General features: G+C 47.4%; 1 protein-coding gene and 1 long non-coding RNA gene across 2 annotated transcripts; one reads left to right on the top strand and one right to left on the bottom strand.

The window, feature by feature from the left end:
• Positions 1–1743: 1743 nt before the first annotated feature.
• On the bottom strand, positions 1744–18933 carry KHDRBS1 (KH RNA binding domain containing, signal transduction associated 1). The gene is made up of 9 exons (XM_075522287.1): positions 18449–18933; positions 11361–11488; positions 10669–10785; positions 9457–9603; positions 7342–7478; positions 6237–6450; positions 5237–5304; positions 4857–4915; positions 1744–2500 (listed from the first exon to the last, which is right to left on the bottom strand). Exons 1-9 carry the CDS (start codon positions 18771–18773, stop codon positions 2403–2405), a joined length of 1293 nt encoding a protein of 430 aa, XP_075378402.1. The 5' UTR covers positions 18774–18933; the 3' UTR covers positions 1744–2402.
• On the top strand, positions 17812–20482 carry LOC142419372 (uncharacterized). The gene is made up of 2 exons (XR_012778542.1): positions 17812–18149; positions 20095–20482. It is a non-coding gene; the product is annotated as an uncharacterized LOC142419372 (long non-coding RNA).
• Positions 20483–22910: the final 2428 nt, after the last annotated feature.

Genomic DNA, 22910 nt, shown 5'->3' with positions numbered 1-22910 from the left:
TACATTACAGTGCATTTTCAAAGGGCACATTATTAAAGTTATTGCTAATTTATGCAGAAGCATGTGGTTTTTTTTAAATGTTTATTTTAAACATTTTTTGCAAATTTTTACATTAAAATTAACATTTGAAGAATTGTTTCAATAAAGTTTATGCAAGTTGCCGTCACAGTTTATGTAAAAGAGAAATGTGCTATTAAAATCAGACATTTAGGTTACCTTTTGGGTTTTGCGATGCATGTTAGCTTTACACATCCTGATTCTCCTGCGATAATTTTCCTTTAAAAGGGGGGTATAGGGTGATCTTTTCATCAAGCAAGACATTATGCCCTGAAAGCTGACTCCAAACCATTGTTGAAAATTCAGTTATTTACACTTTAATAACAATCTACAAATACAACTTTTTGTTTTAAAGTATTCCCCTCAATCATGCACTGCTACAAGCAGTTTGGTTCCTAATGCTCTATTTTTCACCCCCGAGCAGTTTAATTCTCTCCCCCTAGAATGCCAGATTCATTTTGCAGATGGGAAATACAAACCATTTTTCATATCTAAGAAGAAATTTACTTTATTAATATTTTTATATATATATATATATACATACACACCCTCTCAGAAGGATATGAGGAGCAACTGCAGCACCCTTCTCAAACAGAGATACATTTTAAAGTGGCTTTCCAAGTAAAGGCTACCATAAAGTAAAAGTAGGAAGGGCATCGTCTTAGCCCAGGGGGTTAGGGGCGTTTACATAAAGCAGAGAGCAAGCTTCCTCCTCCTCCTGGTGGCAGCTAAGCCTTGGATTTTTCAGCATTCATTTTGTCACGCTACATTTAAACCAGCCATTTCAGACTCAATCTGGAGTCTGCAGTCTGGAATACTCTGAGGCCACCTGAAATCTGAATCATTAATTCAGCAAAGAACCATAAACACTTTCCAGCAGAGAGAAGTGAGATTTCTGCCGTAGTCCAGGATCAAACTGCTTTCAACAACTTCCAGGGGGTGAAAAACAATTTGTCTTTTTTTTTCTTTTAAAAATAAAGCTCGTTCAATGAGCTTGATAAACTTTTTGTGAGAATTACAAAAACCACCATTTTTAGAATGTCTCCATGTTTTAAAAAGACAATTAGCTTTAGCATTAATTTAAATTTATTTGAAAAAAAAATAGCTATTTTATTGCTCAACCAAAAAAAAATGACAATTCATCACATTTACTTTGATTAAAAAAGGACTAAACTTTATTGACAAACTGCGGCAGACATTTTGACAAGTTTTAGCTACCTATTTAGGCAGACTTACACACGTAGCATTTAATCTTCAAGAACAGAGTGGGAGGACAGTGTACAAATCCAATTAGGACTTTATCCTATGTACAAAGTGAAATTTTTCCTCATTTTTTCAGCTGCAGTGTCCCTTTTTATGCAAAGCTAGTGTTGAGATACACTTGAACAAGTCAATGGGATTGCTAATATTGACAATTTTGTCAGTTTTAAACTTGCACTGTATTATCTGCCCCACGCACTATAAAAACGAGAAGACTGTAATTTTACAGAGTTCAGACCTACTCACTTAAGACTCTGTTTTCTCAGATCAAACACTGGGCAATTAGAGCCATGCTTTAATTTGTTTTTCCCTTAAAAGTTCTTCACATAGAACCAAACTAAGAACCCCTTTACACTGGAAAATCTGCTTCCCAAGCATCTCTCAACACTGCATGTTCGGGGCTAGATTTCAAAACCCACATAAGAAAAGTCAATTTTACAAACCTAATTTTTTTTTTCTTTTAAGTCAATTACCTTTAAAAAATGCTATTTAATTTGTTTGAGGATCCTTCGTATTAAAATTTAAACTTAAGATTCACCAGCAATCTGCTTTTAAGGAAAGTTTGACATCTGAGGTTACTTTTAAACGGTGGCAGCTACTACCGTTACATTATGATTTTAATTCTTAAAAACAGCCCTGAATTTTGAAATGTAGCCTACTTTGGGATTCTGCAACTACAACTTTTATGGGTTCCTTAAAACCAAACTTAAAAGGTTAACAAAACCTTAATTTCATAACTGCTAAGCAAAGCATGTCACTTTTGAAACTAACATTTTTAACTCAACTTTTTTTTTTATTAAAAAAGGTACAGTTGTATTTATCTAAACAACAAAGAAAAGCCATCTACACACTTAAAAAAAAAAAAATTAAAGTCGGTCCTCTAAATCTATTTAACTCATTTTTAAAATACTACGTACAGAAGCCAGAATGCAGGGTGAGGATGGAGTGGGAGAAAAAGGGCCACGAAGAAAAACAGTTAGACAATTACTTGTCTGGTGTGGGTAAAGCAACGGGAATCCCGGGAGATACAAGAATCAGTAACAACTGTTTGCTCATAACTGATATTTTTCCCTCATGTTTGTTTTTTAATAACGTCCGTATGGGTGCTCTCTGTAGGCCCCCTTCACTGGCCTGGCCGGCGGGGCCTTCAGGGAGGGCCTGGTTCCGTTCCAGTCATCTTGCCCTGCGGAAAAGAGAGGGATATGTCAGGGATGGCGGAGTGCTGCGAGCCAAGGGGCACGGAGGGAGCGGCGGTGCCGGACGGACGGGCTCCCCTCCGGAGTAGACCTGGAGGCACGGGGCATCTTCACAGCTGTTTCACCCCAAAATGCCCCCGCGGTCCACCAAAACCTCTCGTTTGCAGCACATCTTCCGACGTTACGGGAAAAAGCCACTTGCGCGGGGATCCCCGGGAAGCCTGCAGCTCCAACAGCCCGCCTAAGCGCCGACTTGGGCAAAGCCGGTGCCTTTTAGGAGTAATTAATTTCAGCAGAGCCGAAGCCAATTCACGGGGCAGCTCTGGCAGCCAGCCGCGGCGAAGGTCGCAGCAGTCACGGCCCCTTGGGCTGGCGGCCAGCAGCATCTATAACCCCGGGGCTCTGGCTGGGGGGACTGCTACAGGTAGCGCTTCTCTCCCTAGATGCCAGGCAAGGCAGCTCCTGGATAATTCTGCCAAAATAATTAAGTCCCTGTGCTGTTCTAGGACGGCAGCGCGTCCGACTGAACTTCCAGACACCGGTCCGTTTCTGACTCTGACTTGCTGTTCCTTCCCCTCCACGACTACAGGAGAATTTACAGCTGCAGCTCGCGCAGCATCCGCTCACTTCTTCGGAGCAGACATCGCTTGCTCGTGCTGCACCAGCATTAAGTGCTGACGGGACAAAGCACTCGACAGGACAGCCCAAACCATTCTGCTACGTACAGCCGCCACCGAAGCACATGAAGTTTGCGTTCCCATTGTCCCCGAGCTAGCTCAAGCCCCAAATATCCAAGCTCAGCTTTCGTTATGGCTTGTGCTTGCAACATTCATACTTGCATGCCTGCCATTCTCTCCAGGGTCACCAGTTTATGAAAGCAAGTGTCCGAAGCCCGGAAGACAGCCGAGCCTGTTCCTACCACCATGGAGCACGTTCCCGTTTTCTCAAAACTGTCTCCAGCCTGGCTCAACAATTTATTTCTCTAATTCTGTTTTCATGAAAGCAGAGACCAAAGGAAATTACTGTGGATAAACAGATTAGCTGTGGCAACTTCATGCCAAGTATACAATGAGCATTTTGGCCTTCATATCCCAGACAACACCACTGCTCTCCTACCAAGTAGGAGGCACAAAAGCCTCTTTGTGCTGCGTGACTAACACAGGCAACAAACCAAGCCATTGAAGGCAGGAAAGATAGCCACCGTTACTGACAGCAGCTGTCTATTCAAATGCATCTTAGACTGGAAAAGGATCCCTGGTTAGGCACCTGAATTTGAACTTCTCACAGCTTAAGCCCAGAGCAGGGAACACCCCGAGGCCGGCACAGAAGACTGTGTTAAGAACTCCCGTTTCCCTAATACCGGCATAGGGGATTCCCAGTTCCCGAGGATCCCAGAAAGCCCCTCCAGCTGGTCATTATCATCACTACCTGCATTCGTTCACGCCTTCAGGCAAGTGATGCTCCGCTGAAGGGAGCTGTTTTCAATACAGCGTATTTCCATGCCATTAAGCAGCTCGCTGTATAGCTTTCGTAACTCGTTTACAGTTCAGCTTGTTTACAGAGAGAGGTAAATGAATCTTACTCATTGCCACATGCAGATGCCATTCATAAGCTCGGATATCTGAACTAGCATAAAAACCCCGCAGTCACCCAATCCTTGATTGCCAACACCTCAGATATAAGGCCTATTGTTTTCAACAGTTGGTGATTTACACAGTTGTGGTTAAACTGGTCTCCCACACCCCTCAGTCTAGCCTAAGTCGATAGCTTTACGTAATTCAAATTAGCTAAACTTCATAGACTACTTGCAAGTCATATTGACCAAAATTGTTCCACCTAGTCAAAGGGAGGCCTTCATATGACATTTAAATCCATTTTTCAAGCAAATGTATAGTGCAGAGTCAGTATCAGCTAGCGGGTTTTTGAGGATAAGGAAGCAGATGGAACCATGCACTCATCCAGTTCAACAAAATATAATCCGTGAAAACCAGACTGCAGCAAAAGTAGTGCTGTGGGTGGAAATCCAGAGCTCTTAAAATATTCTAAAGCTACAAGGAAATTAAAAGATATTTCCATAGTTTAAAAAAAATGGAATTTTAAAAGCGTCACCTTTGAGACAATCAAGCTAGATAAGAATCTAAAAACAACAGAATGCCTTTGGTTGTTCAGACCTGCATAATCCATAGGGTATAAATATTCTACCATGAAAACCACTTGAGGTTCTCCTCAGTAAGTTTTTGCTCAGGGCGTGGAGTGGCACTGGAAAACAGCTGGTTGACCACAAGCAATTCCCAACTATGTGCAGCCCCTTCCCTGTCAAGAGAACAGTATTCCCAGACATACCATAAGCTTCATAGGTTTCCTGTGCCTCCCCGTGTCCATAATCATAGTATTCTGTGTCCCTGGAAGAGTAATTATGTTGGTTACATACAGTGCTGAAATCGTATTCCTAAACTGACACAACTTGCACAAACACTTGAAAAGCAAAGATGCCCAATATTGCTCATGGCTGTGGTGTGTCTGATCACTGCTTTTACAGAATTGTCAAGGACACTGGGACACTCCCATAAGTTATTTCCCAGGCACTCCTGGATTCCAGCAGAACAGGGCACTTTCCCTACAGCTCAAACTCAGAAATGAGTGTTTCCATTCCCTTAAAATAAAAAAAGAAAAGAGATCATGCATGATTTTCTCCGTAACAGATAGGAGACAAGCAAACTTACCCTTGGCCCTGGCTGTAGTAGCCTTCATATCCCTCATAGCTCTGGTCTGCATATGCATCGTCATAGCCCTGAAACGGATGATGACATAAATGGTGTTAATGGAAGGACCAAAGGTTAATGCCTGCAAAACTGAATTCAGGCTACAGCAGCCTTCTGAGGAGCCTGTGCATCCTTGCCTGCCACAGGGAAAGGGCTCAATCATAAGACATAGGTAGCTAAAATCTGCTTGTGTCCTGTGGCTTGGGAGGAATGAACCACACCAATATTTACAATGCATCTGAAAGTCATTTACATGTCCAAAGCTGCAGTTTGTCTGCGGTACAAATCCATGTGCCAGGAGGCCTGTAACTGTTTTATCCAAAACACAGATTTACAGGTAGACAAACCCCAACCTATTAACTTACGATTGGTTTCCGTGGAAAAACTGAGGAATTTTACTGAGAGGAGAAACAGAATTTAGAAGTACCAATATTTGTGATGGTTCCCCAAAATGCTGTTGTGCATCAAAACCAGTCATCTTGTTTTCCCGTTAGAATACCAAGAGCAAAGATGCTAAGATAAGCTTGACAGGAGGGTGGTGCTTAGCTATATGCCTTCAAACATCATCATGTTCATTCACATGTTTATTTTAAGGATTTTAGGGGCAGTAAGAAACCTTTGGTGTTCCCTGCTTCAAGAATTCTCTTGCAGAAAGAGAATGTGATGCGAACTACATCAATCTCTGTGATGTAGTTTTTCTACTGTGCGCTGTTAGTTATGGCAGACTTCAGTCTCGGGGGGCACATTTCAGTTTTATAAAAGCCACCCCTTACCCTCTATTTAGGACACTAGCAGTTCCCTCCTTTGAGGACTAAAGAGGCAGAGCAGGTCACCCTGCGCCGTGGTGGCCACTTCTCCAGTGCAATCTTACTGTTGTTAGCTCTTATTTCAGTAATGTTGAACATCTAATACACAATCAGCTAGCTGGAATTAAAAAAAACAAAGATATGTAATTTCTTACATATTCCTCATAGGTTTCTGGTGCGGGAGGAGGAGGAAGCGGTATTCTCTGAATGCCGGCTGCACGTGCTCTGGGTGCAGGAGCACCCCGTACTGCTGGGGGAGGAGGTACTCCGCGGGCTACAGCAGCTCCCCTGGCAATGGCACCCCGCACCGGGGCTCCTCGCACAAGGGCCCCCCGAGGAGGAGGAGGGGGAGGACCAACACCACGCCCCCTGGAAAGGAGATAAAAAGGATTGTGAACAGCTACTGCTGTACCGCTCGTGCGCTGAATATCGAGGGCAGCGCGTATACTTCTTACACCTACTTTAAAATGCAATAGCTTGATAAATAAATACAGTCACCATTAACTAAGCCATGAATTCTTTATCAAGAACGAAAGCACAAGAATTGTTAACGTTGTTGTATTGCAGGATCTACAAAAACCTCTTCCGAGATGAGAACTCTACTGCGTTAGGTATTGTACAGATGAAGAAATAATTCTGATACAGAACTTCCACCAAGTAATTTCTCAGAGTTCGTTTTAAACAACCCTCTATCACTAACCTGCAATGACTGCCAGACCTCCAGAACTGTAAAGATCAATGATGAGATGAGCAGGGACACTTCCGGGCTAAACACTCAGAAGCAAAGACTTTCCCCCCATGAAACAGATAGTGAAGCAAGAACTATAGTAACAGATTTTTATCACCAATTTATCCCAATGCCTTGAGAGCAATGACCGAATAATGCCATCCTATAACTTTCAGAGGACGGTCAGTTTAAACTGAAAATGCTTATTCTGCTGAAGGCTACAGAAGCAAACATGACACCATCTATCCACATGATTTCATAGGCCAATTTTTGAAAGGTTACTTTATGAAGCTACTGATTTCAGACATCAAAAATAATACAGAAGGCATCCACTGTGCTATATTGCATCTCAAAACACACAAAACATTTGATGCCAGCTTGCTAAAAGCAAGCCTGCAACACAAGGCTAGAAAGCCCTGGCCAAAAGCCAAGGCCAACAGCTGATGTACAAGAACAAGTAGCTTAACCTCATCTGGCGGGACAACTCTGAGCAAGATGCAGCATTTCCAGGTCTGTGCTTTTGGGAAAGATACCTTGGAACAGGTGGAGGCGGTGGTGGAGCTGCTCCCCTTCCCCGCACAGGGACTCCTCGGCCACGAGTTGGCTCTGGTACACCGTTCAGATAGGAGAGCTCCAAGAATTGCTCCTGACAGATATCATCCATCATATCCTAAAGAGGGGAAAGAGTCAACTCCAAAGAACAGCTAACTAGCCAGTCTGTGCTCCAGGATATCACAGGCTACCGTGCCGGAATAAAAATAACCTGATAGTCCTAAATTAAAATCTGCTGGTTAGTTTTATTGGGATTTGCTCAGTAGGCAGCAGTGCACAACTGCCAGCTTTCTCCAAACCAGCCAGGGCATACCACCCCCATGTCCAAGAGCTGCAGTGAGCACTACAGCTGGTCCCTGGGAAGAAGACCTCGCTCACAGGGGTTCTGGAGGCATCTGATGATGTTCAGCATCCCAGGGATGTCAGCAAGATTTATTTGCAAATGTTGGAGAGTTCAGAGGTGAAGTCAGGTAAGACATATCTCACCTCAAGCACCTTGCAGCTCCCATTTAAAGGCAAGTGGCTGGCAATGAGCCCACACAAGGTAACAACATACTGCTGTGTTCCTGATACACTGAAGGAACAGGATAGGATGCAGCCTGGTGAAGAGCAAACGTCCATTTGTAAATGCAGGCTGTCTTTTCAAATTCTTAGGAACGCAGTATGTTTCTGGCTCCACGCATTTTTATCGCCTCAGGGGATCTAGCTTCAGGAATTAGTACAGATCTCTGGTGACCCCACAGAAGTCATCGTACCCCACCCCTCCCCTCAACACACAGGCAGTCTGGGCCTCGCACCGAGGATCTTCACGATGCCATAGCAACACCACAAAGCAAGGAGTCTCCTACCAGATGTGTCTTCACAGCACTGCTGGCTTCCATAGTGACTTCTCTGTCAATTTTCACAAGTTTAACACATTGTTTGAAGGCAGTGATAGATAAGACACTTTAAATAGCAAGGCTGCACGCTTGCTTTAGCAAGCTGAGGTTTTGTACATCCCAGGGGCTCCTTGAAGATGACCTCTTTCCTTCAAAGACACTTCACATGGCAATCTCTCCTCCTCTCTGTGTCAGACTCACAGAAATCGCACAGTACCCACACGCTTTTCTACACTTCCCTACTACCCACAGCTCTCGGGTTCCACCTGCCCCTGGTATTTCAGGCAGAACATCTGAGCTCCCAGTCTCAGCTGTGGAGCAGGGTGCCAAGGTATATCCAGCTCTCTACCTGCCAGGTCTCTGAATTACAGGCTGAGCTAGCCAGAAGCAGGGAGCACTGCATGCTGCTTTCCCATTTTGGTTTTTTCCTAATTTAGCAAGCAATACCCTTGTTTTAATAACATGCAAAAGACTCCAAGTTCTGCAATTCTTGGAGTCAGTACTCTAGCTGGCACAAAACTGACACAAAGCTGACCATACAGGTTCACCAGTAAGACATCCACAAACAGATAACAAGAGTCATCTGTATAAACGCCTGATTAGCAAAGAGGTTCCTTCACATCATACACATTTAAAGCAACAGAAATATTGATTTAACAGATGTGTCTCACTGTTAAATCTCACTGAATACTACTACTGAGCTGCCTGGGCAGTCACTCTCCTCATCCTCACACCACCCCTTTAAAGCAAAGCAAACATCTCCGTACTTACAGTTTCTGATCTGACCAATGAAGTTTTCTAGCCAGATTTCTATGCTACAGTTCCAAGTCAGAGGAACCCAGCCAAGGTGGCTCTTCCATGCCGGGCATGGCTAAAGTTATTCTCCCACTAAAACTGACACATGGAGCTAGACAAGCTACCCACCCGCCCCAGTGTCCACAGCTAGTACCGGGAGAGAAATACCTATTCCAAGCATTCTGTACGATTGCCCTGTAAGTGTATGCCTTTCTAATTATGCTTAGGAGAATAATACATGCCTTCATGCAAGATTAATGGGGTCATCTTAAGCTTCCACACACACACTTAATACTCCAGCCTTCCTCAACTATACTATTCCTGTAGCATGAGCCTTACACTGTGCAAATTTTACCCAACCTTATAGCCACATTCACAACCCATCTACCTCCTTCAAAAAGAAAAAAGCATCAGTATACATACCGGAACGAGGAACTTCTTGACTTCTTCCATGGCATGAGCCATCAGAGCATATGCTTCACAAGGGGGTCCAAAAACTTCAATGAAGACATGCAAATCCATATTTAGATGGGCATATTTAGGATCTCCCCCTTTACGCAGTTCTTCCTCCTGAAACAAGGCAGATTAGAGATTCCTAAAATTAAGTAAGATGCAGAGAAACTCCTTTTCTTTTTTCTGTTTTTTTTTTTCTATGTCTTAACAGGAAATGTCTGTAAAAGCATTTTGGCCAGGCCTGGACACAGATCATAACAACATACACAGGAGCATACAGTTTTATAAAAAGCCACATACAATCTACAGCTTCCAGCTTTTTATAGCTGCCTTTTCAGGTGACTATGATATTTTTCCTAATGCACTGATGCCAGCCACCTTTTTTTCCAGAAGATTAAGCATATGCAGGCAGAATTCTTCCTCTTCCACACCACCTTTCTGCCTGAGGTGCTCTTTACCACCTAGTGAAGTGTAACACCTCAAACAAGCTTGCTCTTCAACTCTGCTCTTAGATACCTGTGTTATTCAGATGGCTTTAAGAAGCTACAAATAAGCTAGAAGTGTAAAAGCTTTCATGCTGCTAAAGTAAAAAGCTGAATTAAGTTACAGCTCTGTTGACTGTTAGCTCAGTTTCGGGATTAAGCAGGAAGAAAAAAAATTATTTTCATTTTTTCTGCTCAAAAACACCTCCTGGTGCTTTGTGATTCACTAAAGATTACCAGGAACATACTGCTCCAACATCTTCAGTGAACCACGAGAATTTAAGGATTTCAGAGGGAACAGCTGGAAGAAGGATTTTTTTTTGTTTGTTTGTTTGTTTCTGGAAGGGAAACACATTCCTCTAGCAAATGACTTTTCACGGAGTAGCTGGAATTAATTCTTATTTTGTAAACTTTGTACTTCACCTTTCATATAAACTACCTCTGCATCCAAGGGTACAGGATATCAACAGATGACTGGTCTCTAAGTCACGCTCATAAAGAAAACATGCATCACACTTCTGCCCCAATCAAGATTGCTCCCAACACGCACAGAACAATTTAGGAAGCGTGACTTCCTACTGCCTTTGCTTTTGGATTTCAACAGTTTAATCTTTTATAAAATGCTTTGAGAACCACTACTTCTCACAGCAACATGGAAGGCATTAATATGCATGTATGTTTTCAAGGGCGATTCCCTTACCTTTGCTTTATCTCGCATTGAACCCTTGCCAAGCACAGATATCTTAGCACCAGTTTCTTCCTGAAGTCTCTTGATGGTGTTGCCTTGAGGTCCCAAAATCTTTCCAACAAAGTTGAACTGTAAATGCAAAAAAAAAAAAAAATTAGCTCCAGAGCTCAGTAGCCTTAACAAAAGCTTTTCTGAATATTATGCTGGCTGACAAAAAAATTAGCCACTCCATTTTCTCTTCACCTCACCAAAAAATACAGACCAAAAAATGCACAGAAAGATTTATGTGCCAGAACATTCTTTTCATGAAAAAATGCTCCACCAGAAAATCAAGCTAAATTAACTCACGTGAAGTGTTTAGTTCTAACATCTACACTCCAGTAGTTTTACAGGCAGCAAGTCTTAAGAGTTAAATGAGTTCTTAACTGTAAAACACAAAGCTCTACATATGGAAGTGTCTATTCTAGTAATAAAAGATCACAACTATGCATCACCATTTAGCTTTATCCCAAGACATTCTAGAAATGTAATATATTAGAAATAAGATCCTGCAAGCTTGCATAGGAAAAATTCCGTAGCGGTAGTGGAACACTGGCATAACTCCTGATGACACTTTGACAGCTACTATCTCTAAAAGTCAGCCATAAAATCCATAGAAAATAAGCAAATCACAGAGATTCAGTAAGCTATTTTCTGGCCCTCACCTTGGGGTACTGTTTGACAGGTATCAGAACTCGTTCTTTCAGTTTCATATTCTTGTGGGAAAATAAATCCAGGTAGTTCTCTTCCTCATCCTTCTTTGTTGTTTCACCCTTCTGAATTTTTTCAATTTCTAAACAAGATAAAAATAGGGCTGCTTATATTCCTCAAACAAGCATCATTTTTAGAGTTGGAATTACGACAGGACATACCACCCTCATTCTCTGTGAATATATGAACACTTATAACTGTATTAATGGAATCTGCATAGACCAGCCACCTCTTTAGCACTAGCCCAGCTTGCCTCTTCCTCCCTTCACATCTAGGGATTCCAGAAGGCCAGAAATGGGAAAATGAACAAAAATAAGACAGAACAGCAGAGAATGCTCTACACGTAACTTCAACAGATAAGAGTAGGAAACTCTAAGTACAGTTTTCCACGTCACTTCTGCTGTGCCTTCCTCTATCAGTCCCCACACTCATGCCTCCACCACGAATGCAGTGCCCACATGTAACTCCTAAACCTACAAAGAAACCAGCCCCAACTACACTAACTGTATGTGTGCTATAATGCAGCAGCCATCAGCAAATCAGGCAAGTTTTTATCATTCAAGCTGCTGCACTATTTTAAATCTGTAATTTAATTAGTGGTGCCAACACATACTGACACTATGAATTTCAGTTAAGTTGAAAACACTCCTAATAAAGAGAAGCCCAAATGAGTGACACACTAGAGTGTAGTCTGGCTTATGAAATTCTTATAAGCTTCATTTCATTAAATGAATGCACCTTTATCACACAAGCAATTCATAACTTGGTTTTTAAGTTGTAAGCCTCGGGCATATTAGCCATAAAAGTGAGCGTCAGAAGTCCTTGACTTGATCCAGGCAATGCAACTACAAATGTTGGTACCTCAAAATAAGATTCTGATTTTTAATTGTATATGGTGAATTTTAGAGTCTTAGAAAAACACTGAGGTGGCCTGACTGAACTGAAGGTATGCTGCAGCCTGAGGGGGATCTGGAACAAAGTCCAAATAACCTTCTGGAAGTAGGTCATTAAGGTAGGCCAATTAGGAACTAGTACACAAACGCCTTCTCGAGTCTGGCTAGAAATTAAACTTTCGCTGAGAGATGGCAGGAGACCGTCACCTCAAAAAAGACGACCCAAATGGCAAAGACTGAAGATCATCTTCAAGGCAGGCATTTCTAGCATAGGTTCTTACAGTCATTAACGCACTTTCCCTTGTACGAGAATAACACCCAGCATTTTTCAAAAGAATGGACCCCACAGCTGACTGGCTTTTCTTTCCCAGAGATGTCCAGTCATGTACAATTTTTATTTAATGGCCAACAACTAGATGACAAGTTCCCCTAAATTTGGAGCCAATCCATTATTAACAATCCCAAATTCTTGATGACCGATTATACACTCTTGGTCCAACTAAAAAAAAAATTGGTCACACCATGCACAGCCATCACAAATTATTATTTACAGATGCCTATCAGGAGAGGAGCATAACCCTTCCTTAAAAGTTGAATTGTGCCATTTCATCAGCAAACCCAAGAACTATAAATATCTCTTCTGAGTCAAAAGTGCTCTAAATACAACTTCTCACATCTCAGGGGAAAGAGAGACACTTTCACAAGATTATACACATAACTGGATTAAAGCTGCAAGACAAAACTGAAACTGAAGACTGCTTAGTCAGTACCAGAATTTAAAGAGGGCAGCTGCAATGTCTTGTGTTTCCTGTGATTTCTGTCCATGTCAGAAACTACATGCTTTAGACTAAATGTTCATGTTTGCAGTTTTGGAAGATTGGCCTATCAGATAGTTGGCATATTATCCACCTACTAATATTCTCGTATCCTCCAAACAGAAATAGGAGCAATGGGTTACCATCATCCTTCTGACTGGACAGGCAACCACAGCCTCACGGGCTGAGAGCATGACCGGCATCTTTCAAATGGTGCAGACCACAAGGAAGTCAAGCAACTAGATGTGCAACCAAAAAAAAAACCCCCAAAACCTTAAAAAACCATGATCAAATTATCAGTATTTTATCTTTTCACTTATAGACACAGTAATATAAACTGGTTTTTAGTTTAGAGATCTAAATATAGAACTTGGAGATTGTGTTGCATAATTATGAAAAAAAGCCTAAATTTTGTATTTCTACTTGCAACAGCATTTTGGCTCCCTCACAAAAGTGTTACCATGACTCCTTAGTTTAAAAAAATTACCGGATCTAATCGCTTTGAAAAAGATAGCTTGATTTTTGCTTTAAAAAGAAATTATTTTCTGAAGACACTATGCAAAAGTAAAAAACCCAGAAGTTCAAGCACTGTCAAATTTATAAAATAAGCAAAAGAGCTGGCTGCCTTGATTAGTTTTATGTAGTTTTTTTTAATTTTAGCTATAAGAACAGATCAGAGAATCAAGATTTGGAAACTAAAGGTTGCACTGGTAGCCTTATTCCTGGTTAGGCATAGCTTTGGACCCTATAATACAATGCGATTACTTCTCAAATATTTTGGTTCTCCAAAAACAGCAAGTGAATTTCTGAAAATGCATTCTATATATTAGCAAAAAGTGTTTTCTACGCACACATCAAGAATAAAAGCACCCTAAAACTTTCTTGATGTAAATTAAACTACCCAGAGGCATCTTCTACCTCGTCAAAACACAACGCAATCAGACATAAGCCTCTGCAAACCAGTGAATCACAGTTCACATCAACCACAAAGCAAAATCCATTCTGCTTCCTGCAACAGCAGCAACAACATCTGGGGATCGGTCTGTGCGGGCAACAAATAATTAAACATTTGCTAAAAAAAGCATCGGATCCACCATCACTGAGTCTTCGAATGAAATCCAAAACATGAAGAAAAAAAACCCTGCCCCAGCAGAATAACTCCAAGCTCTCCAGCTTTTGCAATTCAGGTCAGCGCGGGTGACCTAGCAGTCCCCTTCACACCTTCAGAACAAACTCCAAGTCTGGAAATAGGTGTGAAGAAGAACTAAAAACATGCCACTTGTGACGTGTCCTACTGCTCCGGATTCCAGCGTTATCTGTATGCATTCTGGCATATTAGCTACGCAACATGAAGCAGTACTGAATGAACTGATGAGTGGTAGCAGTTTGACAGACCACTTACTGATACGAAGGAGAAGCGTACGTATACCTTGAGGGATTAAGCATGCCTCATTTCAGTGCTGATTTTTTAAAGCCGTGTCAGAGGTGCAGCAGAAGGTTACCTTCTTGCCACGGGGAATGTCAGCAGTCTGGCGGCATGTGTGGCAGTGGTTTCCAGGACTTCATGTGGGGCAGTGATTGCATTGTCTCAGAAGAAATCCTAAGGGGTAGGTAAAGGGGGTTGGTAACACCGCTGCTTCACAAGGAGGAGGCTAAGCAGCCACAGTGCTACTCCTGATCTAAGCCCAAGCTCTTCCTTAACAAAAAACCCCATATTAAACATTGTCCTGCAGCACGCTTGTGCTCTGTAAGCAGAGACACATTCTGTTTATTCATAATACTGAGAGTATTATCCTAACAGTATGATAATACTGACCCCGTGCCCAAAAAACCCAAAAACCCCAAAAGAGTTTGGGGATGGGAGCCTCCGGAAGAAAGCAGAGCTCCCTCTCTCCTACGCTACTGCTCCCCAGCTGGTTTGATTTCACAGGAGAGGAAGCAGGGACCTGTTCCTGGATGGACTCTGCCAACAGTGGAAGCTGCAGAACTTGGCAAGCCTAACCCCACCATTTCCCTCCCCCTTTCTGCTGAAATACACCCCCCACCCTCCAGCCTGTGTGCTGGGATTCATACACAGACAGCTCTGCTGAGAAGGGAGGGGACTGCCACTAGCGCGGGGAAAAGGGGCATGGGGAAGAAGAAAAACACTGCTCAAGCGTGAGGCAGGGAGGAGAAAGCCTGGAGGTGAGCTATGAGAAATGGCACAGGTAGTAGAGGCTCCTGGGAGAGAAGTGGGAGGAGGCAGAGTCACAGCAGTGACAGGCAGGCTAGCATCAGCATCTAATAATGTTGGCATGGCTTCACAATATATACATTTAAAAATGCAACAGCGAAAGGGTATTAGCGTATCACAGTCTGTGACATCTGGGCACAAGTTTAAGGCCGCAGTTACAGCTCCTTTGGGGGGTAGGGCATACACTTGGAAACACAGAAATTTAGATAATCTTCTCCATTTCAGGACAGCCTTAACTCCACGCGAAGCAAGCTGCAGGACACTGTATTGCTCTGGGTTACATACAGTTTCTCATCACCCCTGTGACCTCAGCCCATCTCTAATCCCACTATTTGGTTCCTTGGCAAGTCACTCCAGTGAGGCCACCACCCATCCATCTGACTTTCCCACACAGCCCTTTTTTTTTTTTTCCTCCCTAGGAATACACAGACTAAATGAGCCTGGCACAAGAACCAGCCCGGTCAGCAGGGGATTCTGTTGAGGAGCCCCCAACACCTCAAGCTGCTCCCTGCTTCGCAATGCGTTGCTCTAACTCCAATTGCTCAACGCTCCCTCCCTTCATGGGTCCTGCTCTAACACCCTACCCACTGCTCTAAATCCACCCCTCACCGCCCATCTCCATCCCTCCTCACCGCTCCACACTTCTGGGGAGGTAAAGGACTGCATTTAACATAAGGACCGACTAGATGCTAGCTATATAGAGACTTGCTAGTGGAGCGACGTAGCTCGCCTATCTGTTTGCAGCACAGGAAGCTGAGAGATGACCAGCTCTTTTCACTCGGAGTTTCTCCACGAAATAAAAATAGCTAAGATTACCACAAGAATTTGAAAAACAAACCCCCCTACGCCTAGCTAACAGGAGGACGCCTCCTGTCCTCCCAAAGCACGCAAGCAGAGAGGACTGTGCCTTTCAAAACATCAGCATCTCCTCCTGCTCTCCCCGCAGCAGATGGAGGGCATAAATCAAAGTGAGGAAAAGGGGTTTTCTTGTTCCTGTGGAAAAGGAAGGTCACACAGACCCCGAATCACAGGAGTGCGGAAACGTGAATCATATTCCAAGGTGCAAGAAATCCCAGTTTTCAGTTTCTGTTCAGGGTGCTGGGTAACAGAACCCCAAAACCTAGCCACTTTACTGCCTTTTCATCACACAGTACATTGTTCAGGAATCAGTATTACATCACTGAGTTGCCTTTATCTTGCTCCTAAATAATGCTAATTTTCTCTAGAAACGCTAAGCAGCTTTAGAACTGCACAAGTATTTCGGACTACTTTTACATATTGTTTTTAAACAAGAAGTCTTAGTTTCAATGCAGAAGAACTCCTGCAGTGTTCCCTCCCAGAGGCAGGCAGGACAAGCAACTTCCACTCCTGAAAAAAGGCTGGAATAGGAATACTGCTGACATTCAATAATCAGTCATTTCTTTGTCTGGAAGTCATTTTGCTTAAGTTGTGCTGGCCATATGCTTTACAATTTTTGGCCCAAACCTAAATTCCATAGTAAGCTTTACAGCAGCTTCTCCAACATGACATCCCCAAAGGGTGCCACAGCAGTAGAGAAATTCTGAGCAATCCAGATCAGTTTGGGGTCATCTGTGCAAAGAGATTGAGTCACCTAAAACCACCGTTTTCAGATTCTTTCTCATGAGCGTCCTGCTCAGATCGTCCTCAATTTGGATCGCTAGTGAATGCTCCCAAAGGACAGCAATTTTCAAAATATCTAAAGCAAGCAGGAAGCATCTGGAGCTCTTCCAATGATCAATTTTAAGTCTCACAAAGCTGCAGTCTACTATCAGCAATTTTTTAAATTAATGGAAAAAAACCTCATAAATCCTTGTTACACCACTCAGTGAACGAAGCTTTATTAAGTGGACTGAGAATGCTGTTCTTTGTGTGGGAATTAGCAAACTCCTTAGGTTTCATTTCACCGGAAGGCATTATCACAGAGCTGCCGAGCATCAGCTGGCTAAAGGGTTTTATTAATGAAAAACACTAAATTGATGGCAAATCGGATTATAAAACTAATTTATTTAGATCAAGATGTCTGCAAGTGATGCCAAGTTACCCATGACGATATACCTCAGTTAGTTGCACAATGGGAGACAGCAATTCCTAAGAATTATTTCCTACGTTAGAGGAGGAGCTAATAAAACCTCTAGCACTGCACCAACTATGGCAATACTATACGTTTTAAAAACCTTAAAAAAAAAATCATTTAAAAGCAGCACAGTAAGTACCAGAGAGCTAAGCATTCTGCTCATCTGCAGATTAAATCTGAGTATATCCTCGCGCTGGGTACCTCCCAGCTCTCCACTACGTGCACATAAAGCGGTAGCAAATATTTTAAGTCCTTCCAATTTTTAAGCTGACTACAGTGTCTTGAGGCAGCGGAATCTACTTGATAGAGGCACCGAATGCGGGTGCAGCAGCTGCACTGTGGAGATATGGAGAAATCAGAGCTGCCAGGCGATTGGACAGTGGTGATGGGGAAGGAGAAGGCTAGTCTGGGCACAGAACAAAGACTGCCATTTCCATTCCCTATTTAGGTTCATCAGAAGCATGAAACAAGCTCGAATACAGATTACCGGAGTGGAGAATCAAAGAGATGGCAAACCATGCCTCGCAGGGACTCGAGCAGACGCTACGTGGAAAGCCCCAGCCTTTGCCGTTCTCTTCGCTCCCCTCTCTCCCCAGGGATGAAAAGGGCCAGCGTGACCGTACACCGCAATTTAAAAAAGAAAGTTCTGGCTCTGCGTTTAATCCGGCCCAGCCCCTGGATTAAGCACGGGGCTAAACAGAGACCAGGTAAGAGAAATATCTCATCTGCCAAACCCCGGGCTCGCACCTCGCTCCGGGCAGGGGAGCCGGAGCGGGTCGGCGCAACGGCCGGCCCCGCCGCTCCACCTGGGGCGGCCGGAGCTGCCCTCCGCCGCCGCTTCAGCCCCCCCGGGGGCTCCCTCCCGCCCTTCCCCGCACACGGCGTTCACCAGGAGCTGCCCCCCGCCCTGCCCGCCCCACTGAGCACGGGGGGGGGGGGGGGGGGGGGGCCTGCCCGGGGGTCCCGTCCTGCCCGGCCCCCGCTCCGCCCCGCCGGCCCCCGGTACCTGCTGTGAGGAGCTGCATGGCGTGCGTGAAGGACGGGTCGAGGCTGTCCTTCTCGGCCATCAGCTCAGGCAGGTACTTGTTCTCGGGCTCCATCTTGACAGAGGCCCCGGGCAGCAGCGGGGTGGGGGCGGCGGCGGGGGCCTGAGAGGCCGAGGCGGCGGCCGTGGCGCTGGGCGGCAGGAGCGGCGGCGGCTGCGCCCCGCTGGCGGCCCCGCGGCCCCCCCCGCCACGGGGCGGCCGCCGCGGCGGGGGTCCCCCTTGCCGGGCGCCGCCGGGGCCCGGCCCCCGGCCCAGGCGGGCGGCGGGGTCGTCGCGGCGCTGCATGGAGGCGGCGGGCGGCGGCGGGGCGGGCGGGCGCGGAGCGGAGCGGGCCGAGCGGCGCTGCCACACCGTCCGCCGCGGCGCCAGGGCCGGAAGTGAGAGGCCGGAAGGACCGCCCCCTGTCGTGTCCCCCCCCCCCGCCGGCTCCCGCGCGACCACCCCACGCGCCTCCGCGCTTGCGCCGATCCCCCGCCTCGCTCCTCACGGCCCGCCCCCGGGACGCGCACGCGCGCTCTGCCAACGGCAGGCTTCGAACGCGTCGCCCTCCTCGGGCGCATGCGCAGTGCCGGGCCCGTGACAGGGAAAGGGCCACGTGTGAGGGAGGGGCCACTACCCTCTCGGCCTCGACTGCGCACGCGCGGATCGACTGGCGTGACATTAGTCACAGGCTGCTGAGAGAATTAGCCCCCAGCGGACTCACGGCGCCTGCGTAGCAGCAGGGAACGGTGTTGCGCATGCGCAGAGGCTGCCCGCGCCAGCCCACAGCGGCTGTGGCGCATGCGCTCTCAGCGTTTCCTCGAGGCGGCAGCTCTGAGGCGCGAAGGGCGGTGCGGGAGCGGGTTGTGCGGGGCCTTGGGCCGGGGTCCGGCTGGAGAGCGAGAGGGGCAGCGCGGCCGCTCTCCCTGGCCTCCGCAGGTACGGTGAGCCCGCACAGCCTGTCTCGAGGGCTGAGCCCGCAGCCTGCCTGTGCTCACAGACCTGCCCTGCGGTACAGGGCCTCGGCAGTGCCTATGTGGGAGCTGAGCCTTCCCCCTCCTGCCTTTGTAGCGCTGCCCTGTGGTACGGGGCCTTGGCAGTGCCCGCTGGGGAGGCAAGCCCTTGGTGTACTTGTACCCATGCAAATGGTACGGGGCTTTGGAGAGAACAATTAACTCCTGCATGGCAGGTGAAGTTATGCAGTGTTGAAGAGGTAAGGAAAAGAGTCTCATGGGCTACAATTGTCAGAGATTAAGAAACTCCAGTTAGAGGTGCTGGGGTGAAGGTAGTGGGGGAAGGCTTGTCTGCGCAGTCCTGAAACCCAGCAAAGCAGCACTGAACGTTTTTTCAGCCAGGATGATTGTATATGTGAAGGCCCTTTGTGTGCAGGGGGTTCTGTTATTGGGGTTTGTGGAGGCAGCAGCTATTTAACTAGCATACAGGATATGTTTTGGGCACTGCAGCTCCTTAAGTTACTATCAAACATGGCCTTTTATTAATAACTTGACAGTTGTAGCATGACAACGTGGGAAGACAATGGCTTTTATAATTCGTGGAATTACATATATACTTTAGCCTGTTAAAGAAGCATGGGATTCTTACTGGATCTCTCAATATCTTGCAACAGACCGCTGTCTGCAGCAGCCCCTTCTGTGCAGAGCTGAAGCTGATGTTTGTGGACAGACATAGCCTCCGAGGTCATCAGGTAACGCAGCCTGACCCTCGTCCTGTCCCTCTTGCCTCCAGGGTGCCGTTTCCAAGCAGCCCCCTGAGCCTGCGCAGACCTGTCGCTCGGCGGCCAATGGCTCTGCCATTCTGCTGCACAAAACATCTCGCCTGTGTAAGGGAGCTCCTGCTACTGACAGCTTCGGAGCTGCGTGGGTCCCTGATCCGTGTGCCTGGCCTGCTCCTCCTCCGTCGGTTCTCTCCTCATTCACATACTGTCTCCTTTTCCTTCTCCCCCGTTGTGTATCTTCAATGTCATTCTTGCATATTTTCCATTGAGATTCTCTTTCCCTGCCTGCCATCCCTGTCTCATCCTTACTCACAGCTGCGTCACTTGTAAATGCCACGGCACCTTCCCGGAGCCGGGATGAACTAACTCTGCTCCTGGTAACGGGCTGTCATTGCCCCGGGGTTTCCACCTGCTGCCGCAGTCATACTCCCTGAGCACACACCGCTCCCATCCTCCCACAGCCTCGGCTGTGCGCGGGGAGCTGTGGGTGGCAGCTGTCGTCAGTTGTTTGATTTGGACCCATTCCTCAAAGAACTTCAGCCAAAAAAAAAAAAAAAAAAAAGAGATGCATGTGGCTCCTTTAGAGTATATTTCAATTTTTAGAGGAAGATTGCCTGATGGGGCCCTGGACTGGAAATTAGGAAATCTGGGACTGGTTTCCAACACTTTCCAGGCTTCCTGAGTGAAACTGGACAGTTTGCTTAACCAGTCAGTTCACCATCTGTAAATTAAGTCACTTCTACCTTCTTTCTTCGTATTGTCTGATGCGGGGGCTGAGACTCATTATCTGATCTGCTCGGGGTGTGAAGGGGCTGAGATGTTCCTTTGTTATTACCTTACGCAGCCTACGGAGAGAGCGGCGTGGCCCTGAGCGTGGCCAGAGTCTCCAGCTGCTTCTGAAACAGAGTCACTGGGTGTTAAAATGGACGCGGTTCCCTTCCAGGCAGCGCCGGGCCGAGGGCAGAGGAGCGACGTGCTTTCCTCTAGCTGAAAACAGGAGATGGGTATGTTTTGGGTCATCCCCGCTCTGTCCTCCCAGCGTTTGTTCCTCCGTGAACATCTTCTGGCAGCAGCCGACGGCTGGCGTGGACGCAATCGCTTCTGACGAGGCCGTTCATCAGCTCTTGGAGAACGTACTTTGGTTTTGCCGCAGAAGAGGAAGAGGCCCGGCAGTCCGGAGCACTCGATATTGTGCGTTATGCAAATGGCCGTGCGTCAGAGGCACGGCTGCTGCCTGCTCTGCCCGCTCGGGCGAGAGGCCCTGCGCAAGGGAGCCGAGAACAGAGGAACTCTTGTTCCAGCTCCGGCCGGTGCCGCTTCCAGCGCGGCCGCCTGTTCGCTGGGCTGGACCGGCGGCAGCAGCGATGCCGGTGGGAACGGTCCGTCTGTCCTGCGGCTCTGTCCTTCCCTCCCGTATTTTTATCTGAGCTGACAGAAAAGTTAAGCGTTAGTCTGTGGCTCCAAGTGAAGGTACTCGTTGTTACAGGGGATTCCTAAACGCTACCCCTGCCATTTTTGGGATCTGTGGGAGCCTCGGTGATTTTCCTCCCGTGGCAAAGTATTTCCCTCTCCCGGGAGGCTGCCGCAGCCCCGGCGGTGGCCCGGTGCCCTCTAGCAGGGTCTGGCCTGCCGATGGGACAGGCTGCCGCAGTCCCGCCGCCCCTCACGGCCTCTCCCCGTCAGCGGGGCAGCTTTTGGGGGAGAAAAATGTCACCCCGTGTTTGGGAGGACCTCGCCGGCTGCAGCCGAGCCCCGTTCTGAGCCGTCCTTCGGCCTCCCGGCAGGATCGCGACAGGCACCGACCCCGTCTTCCAGGCAGGATTAGGAAGCCGTGTTACACAAGCACTGTCGCACCCTTGCCGTTCACACCGGGGCCGGGGGATGCCGCGGGGCACGGCGCGGTCCCGGACGGGGCTGTCACCTTGGGTCACTTAACGCCACACGGCCGGGACAGGTTGTGGCCAAGCGCGGGGCTTCCTGCCGGCCGGGATCCTGTTGTCACCGTATCCGGAGCGGGGAACCGGATCGATGGGTCATTCATTTATTTCGGTTTCACCGTGCGCGGAACCGGGGAGCCTCGGCCGTGTGCCGGCCTTCCCGGGGACCCGCTCCCTCTGCGGTCTCTCTGTTTCCAGGGGTGCCGGGGCTGTAAGCACCAGTACTCCTTCCCCCGGGACGTTCAGCCCCGCGGCCCGCTCGGGGGCGGCGGGCAGAGCCCGGTGCCGGTCCCGGCGCGGACAGGGGAAGCGGAAGCCGTGGGAACCGCCGGGCGGGCCGAACCACTGAGCGGGGGGTGGGGGGGGAAGGGGGCTGTACCACTGCTGCTGTGCGCTGGGGGGGGGGAGGGGGTGTGCTGGCGTGGAAGGGCCCGCGTGCACGTGCGGCCGGAGGGCCAGTCCAAGTGCGCCGGAACGGCGGGGGGGTGGAGGGCCGGGGCGTAACAAGGGTGCCTGGGGACAGCAGGGCGGCGCGTTTCGCTTCGGGCCGTGCTCACCGCCGGCAGGGCAGGGGGCGGGCAGGGCGAGCCGCCCCCGGGTCTGCGGCCGCGCTGGGAAGGGCCATACCAATGCCCAAGGGGGAGAACGGGCCTGTACCAATGCCGCCTCCCTCGCGGGGGGGAAGGGCCTGTTCCAACATCAGCGGGATGGAGGGAGCGGTTCCCCGCGGCACGGGGAGGGCGACCCGGCTGGTGGCACGGCAGCGGCACG

Source organism: Mycteria americana, chromosome 21, assembly GCF_035582795.1.
Source record: "Mycteria americana isolate JAX WOST 10 ecotype Jacksonville Zoo and Gardens chromosome 21, USCA_MyAme_1.0, whole genome shotgun sequence".
In the NCBI taxonomy this organism is placed as follows: domain Eukaryota; kingdom Metazoa; phylum Chordata; class Aves; order Ciconiiformes; family Ciconiidae; genus Mycteria; species Mycteria americana.
The sequence above is the reverse complement of the archived record's forward strand: the minus strand, read 5'-3'. Positions and strand labels throughout refer to the sequence as shown.

Excerpts from the sequence above, each read along its gene's own strand:
- KHDRBS1 (XM_075522287.1), bottom strand. The coding sequence starts at position 18,773 with ATGCAGCGCCGCGACGACCCCGCCGCCCGCCTGGGCCGGGGGCCGGGC. Across the intron at positions 9,604-10,668 it reads CAATGCGAGATAAAGCAAAG|GAGGAAGAACTGCGTAAAGG; the intron begins GTAAGGGAATCG and ends GCCTTGTTTCAG. Across the intron at positions 5,305-6,236 it reads CAGAAACCTATGAGGAATAT|GGCTATGACGATGCATATGC; the intron begins GTAAGAAATTAC and ends CATCCGTTTCAG.